We start from the raw sequence: 17,329 nt of genomic DNA, 5'->3' as shown, positions 1-17,329 counted from the left end.
ATGATCACACGAACTCGAACCTCGGCTATTAGACATATTTTTGGACCGCATAACCCTGTAGGCTTCTGTTGTCAATCCGGATCGATAATCGTGTATATCCATAAGACTTCCATCAACGCTAAACGAGATTATTTTTCCAGTTTCCGGACGCCTGCCAAAAGTTTTCCATCGTAGACGTAGAAAAAAGCGAGAACACGTATGTCGGTGCCTTGGTTCTACAGCAGCCTTTGGACTACAGGGAAAGACCATTTTACCAGCTGCTGCTAATGGCCAGTGTAAGTTCTTGTTGAATTTTCGGCGTTATGCATATTTTTAATTTTTATATAATACAATTCTTTGTGCGGTACGATTTACGAATTTACTCGATCTTTTGGTGAAAAAGAAAAAATTGAATTACAACGTTTGCATAAAATGATGATTATAACGTTGACAAAATTTGTTATCAAAAAATTTCAACTTTCCTCCATCACTTATGAGCAAACTTTATTTGTCGTTTTTTTACTACCACGGAGCTGTGATGTCCCAAATTGGGATGTAATGATTTTTCTTTTCATATCGGGTAGATAAGTAAATGATGAAAAACCAATTACCGAAGTTGAAAATTTAAATTCACACAGTCTGCATTTTGGGTGTTCTAACTGGTCGCCAGGGCCTACGAGATATAAATTTTGTGCTGAATTATTCATAATTAATCACTTGTATAGAACTTTAAAGAGCATTGTAAATTCATCATAATGTTAATTAAAGTTAGCAAACCCCCCGCGAACACTAACGTAATAATGGCGACGGCGTATCGTACTCCCTTGAGATTGGATCCTGCAAAAGTTGGGACCCCTATAATTCTTGTATGAAAAAAAGCTGTTCATGAATAGGATTTTTTTTTTATTACAAAATGAAATCATCTCTTTCAAATAGGACGGTACAAATAACAGCACGACCGGGGTGGAAATTAAAGTTGCCGACATTCAAAACAGCCCGCCGGAATTTCTTGATTCCTTGACCGGAGTTGTGCAAGAAGATGACCCTATCGGAACTCTCGTTATGACCGTAAAAGCAAGGGACGGGGATCGTGGAATGCCGAGAAAGGTCATCTACGAGCTGGTCACCAGTGAGTTTTCATATCACCTCCAATATCGCACATAGGTGACATACATATAATTAGAGTTAGAAAAGAAAAAACTGAAATTGCGAGCGGCTAGTTTTTACATTGGCCAACTTTCAGATCCGTTCGACTATTTCCTGCTGGATGCTGACACTGGTGAACTCAGAACAGCAAAACCTTTGGATCGAGAAGCGCTAGCCGATTCAACCGGAGTTCTAACTTTGGTAGTTAAAGCACGCGAAGTAATCGACGGAGTTCCAGGATCTGATAATTTAACGGTTTCGAGTGCTGAAGCCACCGTTACAATCAAAGATGTGAATGACGAGCCACCGTCGTTTAATCGAAGAGAGTATAACATAGAAATACCTGAGAATGTTCCCGACGGAACTCCGTTGCCACACCTTGATATGACCGTCAAAGATCCCGACGTGGTATGTGGGATATTTCTAATAGTCGTTGCTTCATGTATCGCAAAACGAAAGAGAAAGCTCTCCAACACATACATATATAATAATACTTAGTGATGAGATGAAACTATTTTAGGGCACCAACTCTGTGTTTTCGCTGAGACTGGAAGACATTACTGGAGCTTTTACGGTGGAACCTGCAATGGCAACAGGAAGCACTGCTGTTAATATTCGAGTAACAAATGGTTCCCTTGATTACGAAAATCCTAATCAACGAAAATTCATCATTCTGGTGCGTGTAAATCAGAGCTGCATAAAGTCTTGCTACGATTTCCTGGTTCAGATCATCTTAACGTTTCTCAAACGTGTTGAATAATTATTCAAAAATATTTGATTGGATAATTCTTGATGATAATTTTTTTTTAATAACGTAACACGGTTTTGGACGACGTCATAAAGTTTTTATATTCAAAGCTTTGACAAACAATTTCAGCACAATAAAAATCCATGAATTTTGCAATTCAACATAAATTGTTTGGCATAACCATCAGCCTCATTATCATTCGACAAAACGAAAACTTTGACAGTATTGAGGATTGAGTCAAGTTCTAAATTAATGTATATCAAATATGACAGGTGATTGCCGAAGAAGTACACACCGAACCAAAACTTTCGTCAACAGCAACAGTGACGGTTAGCATTACAGACGCAAACGATAACGCACCTTCGTTCAACAGCCCTACATATACAGCTTTAGTGTCTGAGACGGCTATTCCTGGTACGCCAGTGACAACCATAAGTGCTAAAGATCGTGACAGTGGACAGTAAGTAAAGAATGCTTTTCAATAAAGATATATTTTTAACTTTCGTAATACACGTGAGAAATAATTTTTTTACGCCTCAAATGGGAATGTTCAGCTGTTGCGAAAAATGTTTAACAGTGATGATACAAAATTAGCTGTATTTTCTCTCGAGTACACAAAGATCCGTATCATCGTACGTGAAATATCTGTCTGTCCGATACTGTAATTGATCACACCCTCGAGAATAACAATTTATTGTTATTGAATATTTGTGAAGTTTCGCAAGCTTCAAGGAACCGCGCTGTGAGTGATTAAAATACGGTGATTAGCTGGATATTTTCTGACACTGTAAATTTTTGTACAATATTTTGATAGATTCGGGACTGCAGGCATAATTTATCAGCTTCTTGGACAAGGTGCTGAACACTTTTCCGTCGACAATAAAACTGGAGCCATAACTGTGGCCCCGTGCCCCACACCTGGAACTGCACCGTGCTTAGACTATGAGACACAAACTGAGTACTTCCTGACATATAAGGTCCGTGATATGATAAAGATTGTAAATTTTCACTCTTTATGTAATCTCACGAGTGAATGGAAATTTCAATGACAGAATAAAATATTTTCGTATTTTTAGGCAACCGATGATGACGGAAAAGGTCAAACAACAAGTGTTTCGTTGCGTGTCGGTTTAACAGATGCAAATGATAGCCCACCACAATTTCTTCAGCAGAAGTATCGCGCGGTTATAGACGAGGGTGCCGAAAAATTTGAACCGGAGCTCAAAGTGCAAGTAAGAGGATTGGATTTTATTTGAATACTTTCTTAAAAGATACATCGAAATTAGTTATATTATTTATTTGAATAATACATTTGTTACTAACGTCAATTATCATTACAGGCACGTGACAAGGACAAGACGTCAAAAATCAGCTATACCATAGTAGGCGGAAATGAATACGATTTGTTCGCAATTGATACAGATACGGGTGAAATAAAGATCGCTCATAAAGGACCACTTGACGTCACCAATACAACGCACGATTGGATTGCACTGTCGGTCCAAGCAAGCGATAGCACATTTACAGATACAGCAATCGTTAACATTACCGTTCGTGATGTAAACAATAATGCGCCTCAATTTGCTGAAGATCTATATACAGCCAGCATACCAGAAGTATCTCCGATTGGTATGTTGAAACTCAATAACTCCGTAAAGATTGTGCAGTTCGTATGTCTGATTCAAATTTAATGTTTACTCATACTTTAGCAGTCAGAGAATAGGATGGAAGTCGCATTCATTCTCTGTGTCTACTGTGAAATACTAATGTTTGATTTTTGAAGGAACTGTTATTGAAGAAATGGTCGCAACAGATGGTGACAGTGGAGTCAATGCGGAACTAGTTTACAGAATTCAAAAAGGTGCATTTGACGATTTCACAATCAATAATGCGAGCGGAATCGTTACTGTCTCAAAGAAGCTGGATTTTGATACCAGAAACACCTATCACATCGAAATTATTGCTTTGGACAAAGGTTGGTCTTAGCTTGTAATAACTGCCTTCGACGCTTGGAGGGATGTCCTTAATGTAGCTCGTATTCCATACATGAATATCCAACGAAGTTGAAATTTTTAATAGCAGGAAATATGATGGGACTAAACAGTTGAATGTCTTATTTTTCCACAGGCACACCAAGCTTGACTGGCACTACTACGTTGATGGTCAACGTTGAAAACAGCAATGATAAACCACCGTACTTTACCCCAGAAACTCAGAGAGCAGAGGTGACAGAAGATACAGCAGTAGGGACAGTATTTGCCATGCTAAAGGCTCATGATCCTGACAGTAGTAATGAAGATGCGCTGAACTTTGCTGTTTCTGGGCCAATCACAGCCATTGATAGAAACGGCCAGCAAGTTTCTGATAACACGACTTTCAAGGTATGGATAGAACAGTCGTAAAATTATGTATGTTTTGACATGATAAATTAAAGTTTTTTTTACAGTTATGCAATATTCTACACATTCCAACATTTATTCTGATAAAAGTTCTGTGAAAAATGTCTCTTTCAATTGCAGGAATTTTTCGCTATCGATAGGAAAACTGGTCAAGTTTCCGTAGTCAGACCACTCGATCGAGATATAGCTGCCACTGTCAGTATACCTATCATTGTAACGGATACAACGGCACCAGCCCTACAACAAGGCAAAGGTAAATTCTACTTGTACACTTCTATTCATCCACGTGTTTATTATACAGAATGAAAAGCTTACGATTAGTAGTTATTTATGAGGACACTGTTACTGCAAACCCAGGGTAAGAAATTATTGTAAGGCTAATGAATGATTATTTTCCACTTTGACGTTTTTCAGGAACTTTGGTGATCACGATTATTGATGTTAATCATTTGGCCCCTGAATTTGCAAAACCATGGACAAACGTGAACCCACAATACAAAATAGAAATGCAAGAAGAGCAACCGACAGGTGCAGTGGTCGGTGCATTCACAGCAACGGATGGAGATAGCAATATTGCTGGTTATGCCATTGTACCCCCAAGTCCTTACTTTACCATTGACAATGTGACCGGTACGTATCCCTGTATTGTAATCATTCTATTTATAAATATAAGTAATGAACAGAACTATAATGATAGATTTACGATTTACTCATATGAAATATAGGTATAGTACGAACGACGCAAGTAATTGACTATGAAGAAACAAAGCAACTAAGTTTCACAGTAGTAGCTTACGATTCCGGTGTACCTCAACTTTCTTCATCAGCGAAAGTTATCGTGACAATAATAAATGTCAACGATCAAGATCCTAAGTTTGATAAGGATTCTTACAGTATTACGATCAAAGAAAACTCACCACCTGGGACTCATGTCACTGTAGTGAAGGCTACGGATGGTGACGAAGGCTTATTTGGCCAGGTCAGCTACAGTTTAGTTGGTGATCATGCTGCAGATTTTAATATCGGTACGTCAGTTTTTATTAGTAATGAAATTCGTAAGTATTGTTTTCAAAACGAATTGGTTGTAATAATACATTGGTATGCACACAGGTCATGAAACTGGTGAAATTACTGTCGGTAGTGCGACAGTTTTAGATCGTGAAATGACTCCGGAAATTACTATAAGGGTGATGGCTAGTGACGGGGCTCCGTTGAACACTAGAAGAACAGCATCTGTTCCAGTGCACATCAAACTTTTGGATGTTAATGATAACAGACCAATATTTTCGCAACATGCATACAGAGCATCTGTTGCTGAAAATTTGTCCGTCAATCCACCTGCTCCAATCTTACAGGTAGGAAAAGTTGAGCCGAGTATTTTCGCAAATTGTTGTCATCAAATGGCCTCTAATGAAATATGAATAATTATTTTATAGGTCAGAGCAGCAGATCCAGATGAGGGTGAAAACGGCGAGGTGTTTTACACTATAATAAACGGAAATGAAAACAATTCTTTTACACTGAACCCTGAAACTGGTATTTTGTATCCTGCAGCAGCTTTACTTGGTAGGGCAGGATCTTACAGGATTGAAGTTGAAGCTAGGGATGGCGCTGGACATGGGCCACACAGCGACCGATGCTACATAGACGTAAGAGTGATTCCAGTAAATCAGCATAAGCCAGAATTCATTATGCCTGAATTGCCGAATGCAACAGTCGAGGTGCCAGAGGTAAGTACACTTATCACTGATACAATTTGTTGGTTTGATAATAACTAAAATGTATCTGCTTCAGAATGCAGGTGTACCGAATTATCTAGTTATGACAGTAAAGGCATCAGACAGAGATCCTGGAGAAAATGGACGAGTCAGCTATCATCTCAAAGTTGGGAACAAGAATGTTCAGGAAACCGAAGAGTTTGCCATCGATCAAGAAACAGGCGAATTGAGAGCGAAAATTATCTTGGATCGAGAAGTCAAAAACAAATTTGAAGTAAGCAATTTGAATACTAGTAATTAGATGCAAAACTTTTTAAAATTCAAAAGTGAAACTTTTCTCTTTTTTTCGGACTTTAGCTTGTACTTGTGGCGGTGGACCATGGTAGCCCAACGACATACGAAACTTTACGACTTCTGACAGTGTTGTTGGTTGACACAAATGATAATGTGCCAGAGTTTTCTGGCGAGAATAATTACAATTTTCAAATAATGGAGAATCGGCCAAAAGATTATTTGATTGGAAAAGTTGTGGCTGAAGATAAAGATGAAGGAAGACATGCGAGAGTCTATTATTACATTTTATCAGGTGAGGTGAATTTTGTTCTGAGACAAAAATAAAATGTGGTTGTTAGATTGTTAAAATCTACAGAACTAGTTTTGGTGAACATGATCGAAACCGAATTTCAAATTCCTTTCTAGGAAACGAAGGCAATTCTTTTTACATGGATAAATCTGATGGTAGCATTTATTCAAACAAATCATTTGACAGAGAAAAAAAAGATAACTACCTGTTATCAATTCTTGCCGCAAACGATCCTGACATTTACGTCGGACCGCAAGATGCTGTTCACTTGATGACACATCCTGCATATGGGCATGCCAATGTAACCATAACTGTACTTGATGAAAATGACAATCCGCCAATATTTGAGCGAGAAAACTATTATGCAGGGATCAACTCCATGGCTAATATAAATGATTTTGTGGCAAAAGTTACGGCCTCAGATCCCGACTTAGGAGAGAATGGAACCTTATTTTATTACATTGCCAGTGCCAATCTGTACAAGTTTGGCTCCGAGAAACCAAGTGGATCAATTGTACCGAGTCCATTCAATGTTACGCAAGATGGAAAAGTAGTCGCAAGTGGATATATGGCTGAATATAATCAAGACAGATTCATTGTTGAAGTTATAGCTAAGGAAACTACTGCCCCAGAGAGATATGCACGAACAAGAGTACACGTAAGTTATTCAAATAATGATACACTTTGAAAAATGCATTTAATTGATACCACTGAATAGGACAATGGTTTTATACTTTTACTGAACATGAATTTAAGATGTTTATTGAAGAACATTTGCTCTTTATTCATTCTGCCTCTTCGTGAATTAGGTGTGGGTTTTCGAAGCAGCACAGCTGATCCGAGTAATTCTATCGAGACCTCCAGAGGAAGTTAATCGAGAGAAAGATGAAATTGTTACCCAATTATCAAACGCAACCCAGAGCAGAGTTGTTGTTGATGATATAAGATATCATGTCGATGCGTCCGGGCACATTCGTAGAGAATGGTAAGTCCAATCTCGTGAACGAGCAGATAAATTCGATACTACATTCTCAATTAGTATAGTGCTTAGTTACAAAATTACGTCAAACATACTGAAAATTTGAAGATACAATTGTCCACGTTGCAGGTGTGACATGTACTTGCATGTGGTGGATACATCACAAAGTATAGCTGCCGTTCCAGATGTCTTGAAAGTTATTGACGCCAAGTATGATTCCCTGCAAGAATACTACGCTGGTTTCGCGATTGAGAACGTTGTGGTAAATTTGGCAATAACTAATTTTTGGATTTAGATACTTATGGAAGGTCCATAGAAAATTCAATTGTCTGTAAAAAAGTTACTCATAATTGTGTCCGACGTGTGATTCTAGCCCGCATATGTTGGAGTCCAAGAAGAACCATTCGATCCGGCATTAGCTGCTCTGATTGCTTTATTAGTAGTTTTAGTTGTCGGAGCAGTTACAGTAATTGTTGTTTGTTGCTGCTTGAGGCACTGGTGAGTAATTTAACTTGAATATCAACTTCCACAAGTAAAACGTCAAACCTCTTACTAAATCTCTTAGGTCAAATTTATTTTACTCGTTCTCTAACTTGATAAATTAACATGGTTTATTCCTATTTAATTTCAGGGTAATCACCGTACCAAATGACCTACGCAAAAAAGATGCTCTTATCAAGAAACAGATCATAGATGAATTGAATACCACTGAGAACCCATTATGGATAGAACAGTGAGTAATAGTATTTAAAATTTTATTATTCACCAAACTAACGCATATTAATTACTGCTTTAATACAGTGGGGGATAGATGTACATAGGTATAACTTTGATTTCCTGCTTTTATTCAACAGAAAACTGAAGTTGTACGAAGAACAGGAACTAACCATGCAAGTATTCAGCGAACCTGAGGGCGGATTGGGAACCGAAAGGCGGGGAAGTGGAGTTAGTGTAGGCATGGGGGATACATCCCAAGATAACACCTATGCAACTATTCAACATCCTCTTCCACCAAACAGGCATCGACCTACTACACCAGATTATACGACTTTACCTGGTAATCACAATGTAAGTGAAATTTATATGTAATTTATTAATAGAGTCTGATCGGGACTGGGAAAATTACAAATTGTATATTTCAGCTGTATGAGTCAGCAATGGGCTTCCAGGGCTCGACATTTCAACCAACGCCAACTCCTCAATTAACGTTAGATCGTGACGGACAACCACAGTTCGTATCAGGACTCATGTAAACTCAATTATACACTATTCACCAACCCTTCCCATCCTTTTCCATCCAATGTAAGAATCTGATTAAGTTTCAATATTACATGCTTTTCAAGTGCATAATTTTGACAATAACTGGTTAATAATACCACGTATTTACATATAAGGGTTGTGTAAACAAGGCAGTTGCTGTAAACTTTTGAAAGTCTCTTCTATTTAGGGTAAACTTATATACTTGAAGGAAGAGCATTTCGATGAAAGTCAAACAACAGATTTAATTAATCTTCAACAATCTGCAGGATTAATATTTTCTCCTCTATTTCAATACCTACACTTCTTGGTGAGTTTGGTTCAAAATTGAAATCCTGTCTCACATAAATTTTAATTAAAAGCCTCTTCAAAGTTTACACGGTGTAGTTGAAAACTGCATTAAAATATTGAAACTATTCAGACAGTCGTATAAATTATACATCTAAGATATACTTATTAATGGGTGAACGTTAAATATAGCCGATGTGTGCATGTATATATGTGTGTTGCCAACCTGGGGTCGGATCTGATTTGATTTGATAAAAAAAAAGTTATTAGATGGCTACTGTGAAATAGCTTGTCGACTGAAGCTTGGCACGACAGATATATGTATATAATTCAGTGTGTAGATTCCGTCCAGCCCGATTTTATTGTTACATCACAGTTTTTGTTTTTCTTTTTATTTGAATTTCGTAACTGTACCTTGTTGCGATCGTGGCTGTGTTATTTAGCGTCGATAGATCGACATTGGGATTAATTTTAGTCCGTATTTATTCATATTATTAAATGACAATTTATTAAAAAAGTTTAGATGGCATATTTGCTATTCACACCGGGTCGATCTACACGTGTATTATCAAATAATTATCTGACACATTTTGTACTTTGCATACAAGAAAATACTCAAATAGTACGTAAAATGTTCGGTGAATCTGTAGACCAGAACGAAATTTTGTTAAGGATTGAATTCTCGTTGTCATTAAAATTTTAAGTCATCAGCTGCAAATGGTTATATCTATTATATCATCATCCTGAATAAATTCATTTCTATATTTGTGAAAATTGTAAATTTTAATATCGTATCCAATATTTCATTTATAAAATACTCCAATTCATCACTGTGCCGTATACAAAAGGCTAGCTACATTAATAAGCGTAATACGATTAATGCTATTTCCAATAATATATGGTATATAGTGCATGTGATTTTGTTCGATGTTCGATTAATGTCTGTTATTACATTTTTATGTTACTATTGTTTTTATACTTGGTAATTCAACTTTCGGTGACAACTCGATACAGAATGGGGTAGCTGTGCCAGTAATTCTAATTTGCGTCCATTCATTTATTAATAACACTTGCTACTGCTACAAGTCTAATTGTAAGTTTTGTAACGAACATATTCATTGACATAGACAGTTAAAAATCTCTTTAAGAATATTTGATAAAGGTGAGAAAATTAAAAAAATAAGCAGTTGATGAATAGCTCCGTAATCAATAACATTCCAGTATTATTATAATTTGATCGCAGCGAGGTTCACTTATATATTGTATCGCATAAACGAGTGAATGGTGGGCTATGGACGGACATAGTCATATCATAATTAAACTGAACGAGACACTATTTGTAATAATATGTAAAGCTTACAGTTACGCTCAATAGTTCCAGAGGATAATTTTAAAAAATGGCGACGAGTCATCCAAATTTTTACGTTTACCATATTTTATATAGTATAATTGTTTCAGGGAACAGAATATTATCTATAAGCTTTATAACTTGTTACATATTTCTCAAAATGTATCTCATACTCGAAGATAAAAAAAAAATCACTTAAATCTCATATAAGTTATTACCACGAATGTTTAATAAAATACAATTAAGCTATAATTGATTAAAATATTGTTAGAACGTTATAATTATTCGAGTTAGTCAGGAACTGTCTGTTTATCGATTGTAAACTGATTGTAATATTGTAACATATTTTACGTAAGTGATTAATAAGAAATATTCGTACTTGTAAAGATTATTTGTGTCTTAATTCTGAAAATTTCCATGCAGATTTATACAAAACAAAATAGAATCAAATCAGACCATGAGTCACTGTTAAAGAAACTGTTCATCGTCAATTCATGAGGTAGTTGTGTCTTTCATAAAAAAACCGCAAAAGAAGATATTTAAAAAATCAAATTTATCAGGAAGTTGTCAATTCGTAAAATCAATACATAAATTACAATCGCAGTACTTGAGTATATAGCAACTTGTTAAAAATTTCGTCTGAGATATGTACATACGTCAATCTCGAACTATATTGCACTTGCTAGTTACGCTCTTATCTTGCCTTAAATTACTTTTTTTATAGAGAACATTGTTTTCTTCAGTCAACGGAAAACTATTTCCGTAATTTTCTGTAGTGCATAGAATATTACCATCTACAGATGGAGAACTTGATTTTGTCGCATCATTGTTTCGGCTGTTATATTTATTTACACCATCAACACTTTGTTTGAATGTATAGTCAAACAGTTCAACTAAAGCTTCTGGTTGATCTGCCCATAATTTATATCCCTTCTTGGTAGGGAATTTTCTGGTAGCGCCACAGGTAAGACACGTCCATTTGACCATTTTCATGGGTTTTGAGATCAATCGTACTCTAGCCGTGTCCCCTGGTATGAGAGGCAACTGACAACACTTACAGATTGTTCTCTTTATATCTGGACTCCTGTAATATTTTGTTGAATGCAAATACGAAATCAGTAATATTAAATAGTGTCATGTTTTTAGTGAGTTCACTTAAGTAGGATAGTTAGTCATTCTATTATAAAACTGGGTATTGTTAGTTTGTTTTGAATTGACAATAACGTATTAAATTCATAACAAGTTCATACATTTTTCTCATAAACAATGCACTCTACATTTTATCGAATTTTCTGTCACTATACGCATATTAAATCAGACTATCTGTAAGAACTGCTAGTGTCTAGCGAATAGAATTAAGAGTTTGATAAACTGATACAGTAAAATCATTTTCGAAATGATAAAAACAAATAAATTTTATGGATAAGTGACAATCTGTAATACTTATCTACCTTCAAGGTAGGTACATATTCTCAGTCTATTTTATTCGGTACATGACCTTGCAGTATCAATATTTTTGCTCTGAATCAAATCCCAAACGATACACATGAAATTGCAGTATCATATTGTAATGAGTGATTTGAGCTATGATAATAGAACAATAGAGAAAATATGACTTACATTCGAAGAACAGCTTTTTTTGCACATCCAAGCATTATGTTACCGTAGTACGAAGCAGCGACTGGATTCTTGGACTGTATCGCCATTAAATAACTAGCCTATGATAATAGAAACAAATTAATATACAAATGCATTTCATAGAGCGATAGAATTTTTAACATTAAAGGAAGGGTACACTCGTCAATTCATGTTTGTGGTGGAAAAGTCTGATTTTTTTTCAACCACTTCTTTTCATACTGAATGCAATGCAGAAAACTGCTGAAATAAAAAACAGATATTCACATAATTTTTACCAGTTTTATTTCGCAGGAATTGATCTATGGCAAATTCCATGCTTTTATTTGTGAAAAATGTTACAAAAAGCTCGCAAAATAAATTTCAAATTTTGAAATCAATTTTTACAACCTTTGAAACATTTTTTAACAGTAAAAAAGTTGTTTTTTTTTCCAAGTATCTTTTTCACAAATACGGGCATAGAATTTACGATTGGTCAATTCCTTTAAAATAAAACTGGTAAAAATTGTCTGAATATCAGTTATTTTTCAGCAATTTTCTGCGTTAGGTTCGCATGCATGAATCAACGGGTGTACCCTCCTCTTAATAAAAAATATAAAACACTGCTGTAAGGTAACGTAATATTACTGTTTGCAGTTACTTTCAAATAACGCATATAGTTACTATCATTTTTCACTAAATAGGGAAGATTCTCCGAGAAAAATTTGAATGAATTAGGAGTAAGCAATCGACTATACCTGATACAAATAATTCATTCTCTCCAAAACATCTTTTCCCTGGCATAGCTTCACATTTATTGCTGCGATAATAAAAAAGTGAGGTTAGTTTCAACGTTATTCTCTCTGACAGCATTTGCACAATTTTTTGCAGACTGTCGAATTTTAGTTGATTATAACTAATCAAGTACCAAAGCGGCTGATCGACTAACGAGCACTAGTTCAATAATTTACCATTTGATGACATTTGTCTGTAATTGTCGACTACCGACTCAGGTGACACATTTATCGCGGGGCGCAGACTTTAGTGGCCTTACGCATGACAACGGACATGCGTGCATGTCACTGCATTCTTAAATGTGATTGGCTAGTAGCTTTGCGATTTTATACTTACATCATACCCATCATACGTATGTACAAATACTACGTGCTGATAGTACGTATGTTTGAATTGGTTTATAGAATAGATTCTCGGCTTAATTAAGTATTCATTCGTAACTATTACTCGTATTACACCTATCGGATCTAATAATGATCAGTGGAGGTTTACGATATGCTGGAAAAGCTCGTGGAAACGTCACCAGTAGTTCATACCTTGGACGTGGCATTGAGCCGAGCAGTTATCTGCAACTCTGCAGCCTTTCCGCAAGGCCAACGGAATTGACCTCGGCATTGCTCGGCATCGCAAAATTGATAGGGACTGTCCTCGATCGAGACTGCGGCCAAGGCCTGACCGTGAAACATGGAGAGAGGCCTTGGACGCTCCAATGTCACGCAGAGACCAAGGTATTTGATCTGTCCTTGGCTGTACGCGTTTATACACACATATGTGACTACAGTGTCTGTACACCGTGAGTTACGTCAAGCAAAAGCCCGTGTGACTGATAAGTATTGAAGCATTTCGGACGGCTTATTTCTATCCACCTGTTACATCACAGCGCAGTACTTTTGAACGGAGTTTAGATGAAAAGTATTTATTCGAAAATAACATTAAAATCACCGTAAGTATTTTTCAGCCTGGATCCTGACTAATAGTTCCACGGCTTACCACTAGAGCCGTTCTTGTGACATGTCGATGAAGAAATCTTCTCGCAACACATGTATCGTTCAGAAAATTCAAGTACAGGACATTGTTGAGCGCAAGCCTTTGTGGGGACGAACAAGCCGGACGGGCCAGCGTCCGTCGGGCTAAACCTAACCTAACCTTTAACTGTTACGGTTGTTTTGCTTCCTTTTTTAAACCTTATAAACAAAGGATTATCACGTCCCCACCGCAATTTTATAGCTACGTAAATAAAACTATACCGCCGCCATAGAAGGTGTGAGAGCACAACTAGGGCTATGGGACGTTGACAATGACTCCATCCCTGTCACAAGGAACCGCTATACGGAAACTGGGAAAATTGGTCGTTGAATTCTTCAATAATGAAATAATCTTCGTACATTGCTGTAATCAACAAAAACGAAATCTCAACTCGAAGGAGGACAACAATGTACGTAGGCAATAGCTTCTCTATATTTTGTGTACGTACGTATGTCGGAGTGTGTATCAACTTACCAGACAGTGAAGGGGTTAAGAAGGCCACTGAAAAACCATGGAATTCATTCCAAATGGAATAGTATTTAATGAGGTAAATTGGTGAATCCACATCCAACTTCAGTTATCGGCTACCGATGCAAACTTAATGTAAATTAAGGGTTTTCAACGCAAACCTTAAATTTTAGCGGGGTTGAGATTGTCGGTTTTTTTTCGAATCAAGGCCGTTGACTACAGAATATGAAGACAGTTTCCCTAATGGCTTTGGTGTGACAACCGAAAATCGTCGTGCGCTTGCGCTCCCGAAGATGTTCCAACGGTATTGTTGAAAACATATTGCAGAACATCAGAGAGTTACCGATTTTGACCCGATACTGGCTGCATTCACCTTCCCAGTAACACAGTCTTCGCAATGGTTAGTCGAAGCTAGTACTTAGCCTGTGTGTACTGACCGACTTGTCGGCGATGCAAGAAATTATTGATGAGAATAAATTTCTTCCAAAATTCGTAGCAAAACAGTGATTTAATTAAAGTATAGATACCCGAGAGAAGAATGTATGCACAGATCATGAATAATAACAGATCAGATGAGATAATGATGCAGAGACCAAAAAGTATACATGCATATGCGGTCCATGTACGATATTGATATATATATTCCATTTGCGATTAATATGTGATGCATGCTATAAATTTTATAATATTCCAGGAGACAAACTAGATTATCCACAATAATCGGCTATAATATGAAAATAGAAGAATTATTCATTTCGAAATGGGATTCTATTCGACACGCGCTCGATGTATTCCATAACATTAATATTCATAATTATTCCAACAACTTTTCATTTGCTCTCTCGATCTTGAATTTTCGTCGGCATAGAATCGAAACGCTGTTTTAGCTAGTCGCAAGTGAAGTATCTACGTTGGGTAGAGAAGCAGAATTGTTTTTCGAAAAGTGTTCGTATGGAAAAAAATGAGAGTAACTGCAATGCATCACGGATGCGCTAATTCTGAACGAGATGAAATGGATGCTCCGTATATGAGACAGTATTTAACGCAGTGTCCTGATTTGAAGACCTATAAGGTGATTGCCGGCGATTTTTTTTTTTTTTGATAGGGTGAGATAGAGCGAAGCATCTTGAAACTTCGAGTGTATTTTAACACACATTCGAAAGGTACGATCAAATATTTATATCATTCAACTGACGCAGAATGGCAGCGTTATTAGCTAACCCGTTAACTGAGGAATATGTCTTTAGTCAACGGCTGACTATCGGAGGGCCTAGCCGCACGAGTCTGGAATCGGCAGGAAAGATAAAGTGCGTACTTCTTGTCTGAAATGTGAAAACTAAAATCATTATACATCATATGATGTCATCATACATCATACATAGTATTGAAGTTCGAAACCAAAGTTCGGATGTTCAGAAAGTGATGTCACCCAAAATTTTTTTTCTTTTGACGTCTTCGATCTATACTAATCAGCTAGCCGAATTCCTCAGTCTGGAAACAACCGCGCACTAGAGCGGACGGATGAGAATCGCGCTCCGCAGATTTCGAGTACCGGGTTCTTCTACTTCCTGGATCCTGCACTACGGGTCCGCTTCCCGGTGCAACTCAAGTTCCAGGAGAAGTGCTCCGTAGTTCTGGCTGTCCAGGTCCTTGACCTGGTGACTTTTGACCTTCGGACTAATTTTCCGTAGTTCTGGTTAAACTTGTCATGTCCACAATAAATTATTTGAATTCATTTTTCGCGTAAGCACAAATTCAGGAGCTATCAATGCGCTAATGAAATTTCTATAATTTCTTATTATTTTCTCATAATCTTCTTAGTGAAATGTGTCGATAAAAAAATTATATTAATCCTTACACAATATTTTTGATGTGTTCTATTGGTGAAAATATTTATTAGTCTTTGGGGTTTGACCCGAGGTGGTTGGCGGTGGTTAGAGGTGGTCGGAGATGGTTAGGGGTGGTCGTTGGTGGCGGATGGCGGCGGTTGGAGGTGATCGAGGTAGACAAGGAGGAGGACAAGGGGGAGAAAGACGAGGAAGACAAGGAGAACGAGGATTTCTGCACGGTGAGTAAAACACTTTTATAATATTGAATGGCGTTTGTAATTACGTTTTATTTGAAATTTTTTAAACCTGACATGTTTACAATACATTATTTCACTTTACTTTTTCGCGCAAGCCCAAATTCGGTAGCTCTCAACGCGCTAATAAAAGTTCCATTACTTTTTACAATTTTCTCATAATCTTCTTGGTGAAATCTGTCGACAAAAAAATTATATTAATCCTTACGCAATATTTTTGATGTGTTCTAATATTAAAAATATTTATTTGTATTCAAGACATAACCAGAGGTGGTCAGCGGTGGTCGTTGAAGGTGGTTGGCGGTGGTTGGAGGTGATCGGTGGAGCTTGAGGGTGGTTGCGGGTAATCGTGGGAAACGAGGAGTGGGAGGACTATTGCACTATTCCGACGTAATTTTGCGAGAGAATTCGATTGGGCGTAGTACTAACACGCTGCGATCAACGCATCAAAATTTACAGCCAGAAAACGAGAACCTGAGTTTTCGACATTTTTCAGCAGGTGCTTTTTTGCTCGCCATTTCTCTCCTCTTGGTCCCACGCTCTTTTTGCTGCGTTTTCTGAGTTCCTGAGGGTCCGATTAGTCAGGTGAGGGTCATTCAAATCTAATCTGAGACCAAAATTTTTGGCTCCACAAATGAAGAAAAAGTAAGGCTAACCCCTTTGCATTTTTGGCGAAAATTTTGGCGATTCTAAAAAGTGCTGGAATAAATTCTTTCATGCACTATTCCGAAGTAATTTTGCGAGAGAAATCGATTGGGCGCAGTCCCAATACGCTGCGATCGACGCATCGAAAGTTACAGCCAAAAAACAAAACCTGTGATTATATGAATCCTTACGTAATGTTTTTGATGTGTTCTTATACTGAAAATATTTATCGCTATTCCAGGTACAACCCGAG

General features: G+C 37.1%; 2 protein-coding genes and 1 long non-coding RNA gene across 5 annotated transcripts in view; 2 read left to right on the top strand and 1 right to left on the bottom strand.

Moving 5' to 3' along the window:
* Positions 1–10,836, top strand: part of LOC107220619 (cadherin-87A) — a 164,068-nt gene extending 153,232 nt beyond the window's left edge. The window contains exons 6-29 of the mRNA XM_015659287.2: positions 141–275; positions 916–1,108; positions 1,223–1,533; positions 1,646–1,801; positions 2,146–2,333; positions 2,688–2,850; positions 2,950–3,105; positions 3,214–3,502; positions 3,657–3,848; positions 4,001–4,254; positions 4,393–4,525; positions 4,687–4,902; positions 4,998–5,297; positions 5,383–5,627; positions 5,709–6,002; positions 6,067–6,264; positions 6,348–6,576; positions 6,690–7,231; positions 7,383–7,558; positions 7,682–7,814; positions 7,926–8,050; positions 8,184–8,285; positions 8,407–8,620; positions 8,695–10,836. Of these exons, the coding sequence (XP_015514773.1) occupies positions 141–275; positions 916–1,108; positions 1,223–1,533; positions 1,646–1,801; positions 2,146–2,333; positions 2,688–2,850; positions 2,950–3,105; positions 3,214–3,502; positions 3,657–3,848; positions 4,001–4,254; positions 4,393–4,525; positions 4,687–4,902; positions 4,998–5,297; positions 5,383–5,627; positions 5,709–6,002; positions 6,067–6,264; positions 6,348–6,576; positions 6,690–7,231; positions 7,383–7,558; positions 7,682–7,814; positions 7,926–8,050; positions 8,184–8,285; positions 8,407–8,620; positions 8,695–8,805 (5,055 nt within the window). The 3' untranslated portion in view covers positions 8,806–10,836. The remainder of the gene's footprint in view (positions 1–140; positions 276–915; positions 1,109–1,222; positions 1,534–1,645; positions 1,802–2,145; positions 2,334–2,687; positions 2,851–2,949; positions 3,106–3,213; positions 3,503–3,656; positions 3,849–4,000; positions 4,255–4,392; positions 4,526–4,686; positions 4,903–4,997; positions 5,298–5,382; positions 5,628–5,708; positions 6,003–6,066; positions 6,265–6,347; positions 6,577–6,689; positions 7,232–7,382; positions 7,559–7,681; positions 7,815–7,925; positions 8,051–8,183; positions 8,286–8,406; positions 8,621–8,694) is intronic.
* Positions 8,626–13,517, bottom strand: LOC107220614 (ribonuclease P protein subunit p21). Of its 2 annotated transcripts, none has more exons than XM_046733567.1 (4): positions 13,391–13,517; positions 12,818–12,879; positions 12,066–12,163; positions 8,626–11,529 (listed from the first exon to the last, which is right to left on the bottom strand). In XM_046733567.1, exons 1-4 carry the CDS (start codon positions 13,467–13,469, stop codon positions 11,103–11,105), a joined length of 666 nt encoding a protein of 221 aa, XP_046589523.1. In that variant the 5' UTR covers positions 13,470–13,517; the 3' UTR covers positions 8,626–11,102. The 2 variants fall into 2 exon arrangements, with proteins under 2 accessions (XP_046589523.1, XP_015514764.2); XM_015659278.2 differs by lacking the exon at positions 13,391–13,517 and adding an exon at positions 13,031–13,151.
* Positions 13,518–13,951: 434 nt separating this feature from the next.
* LOC124293294 lies at positions 13,952–16,988 on the top strand. Of its 2 annotated transcripts, XR_006903208.1 has the most exons (4): positions 13,952–14,289; positions 16,269–16,416; positions 16,690–16,821; positions 16,931–16,988. It is a non-coding gene; the product is annotated as an uncharacterized LOC124293294 (long non-coding RNA). The 2 variants fall into 2 exon arrangements; XR_006903207.1 differs by lacking the exon at positions 16,931–16,988 and having other exon boundaries at positions 16,690–16,918.
* The last annotated feature ends 341 nt before the right edge of the window (positions 16,989–17,329 follow it).

This window comes from Neodiprion lecontei, chromosome 3 (genome assembly GCF_021901455.1).
Source record: "Neodiprion lecontei isolate iyNeoLeco1 chromosome 3, iyNeoLeco1.1, whole genome shotgun sequence".
NCBI classification, from domain to species: Eukaryota; Metazoa; Arthropoda; class Insecta; order Hymenoptera; family Diprionidae; genus Neodiprion; species Neodiprion lecontei.
This window is presented reverse-complemented; position numbering and strand designations above follow the sequence as displayed.

What these genes read in the sequence shown, in the direction of transcription:
- LOC107220614 (XM_046733567.1), bottom strand. Translation starts at nt 13,469, where the DNA reads ATGCCGAGGTCAATTCCGTTGGCCTTGCGGAAAGGCTGCAGAGTTGCA. An exon ending in GGCTCAATGCCACGTCCAAG is followed by an intron (nt 12,880 to 13,390) that starts GTATGAACTACT and finishes TTATTATCGCAG; the next exon opens with CAATAAATGTGAAGCTATGC. An exon ending in AAAAAAGCTGTTCTTCGAAT is followed by an intron (nt 11,530 to 12,065) that starts GTAAGTCATATT and finishes AAAATATTACAG; the next exon opens with GAGTCCAGATATAAAGAGAA.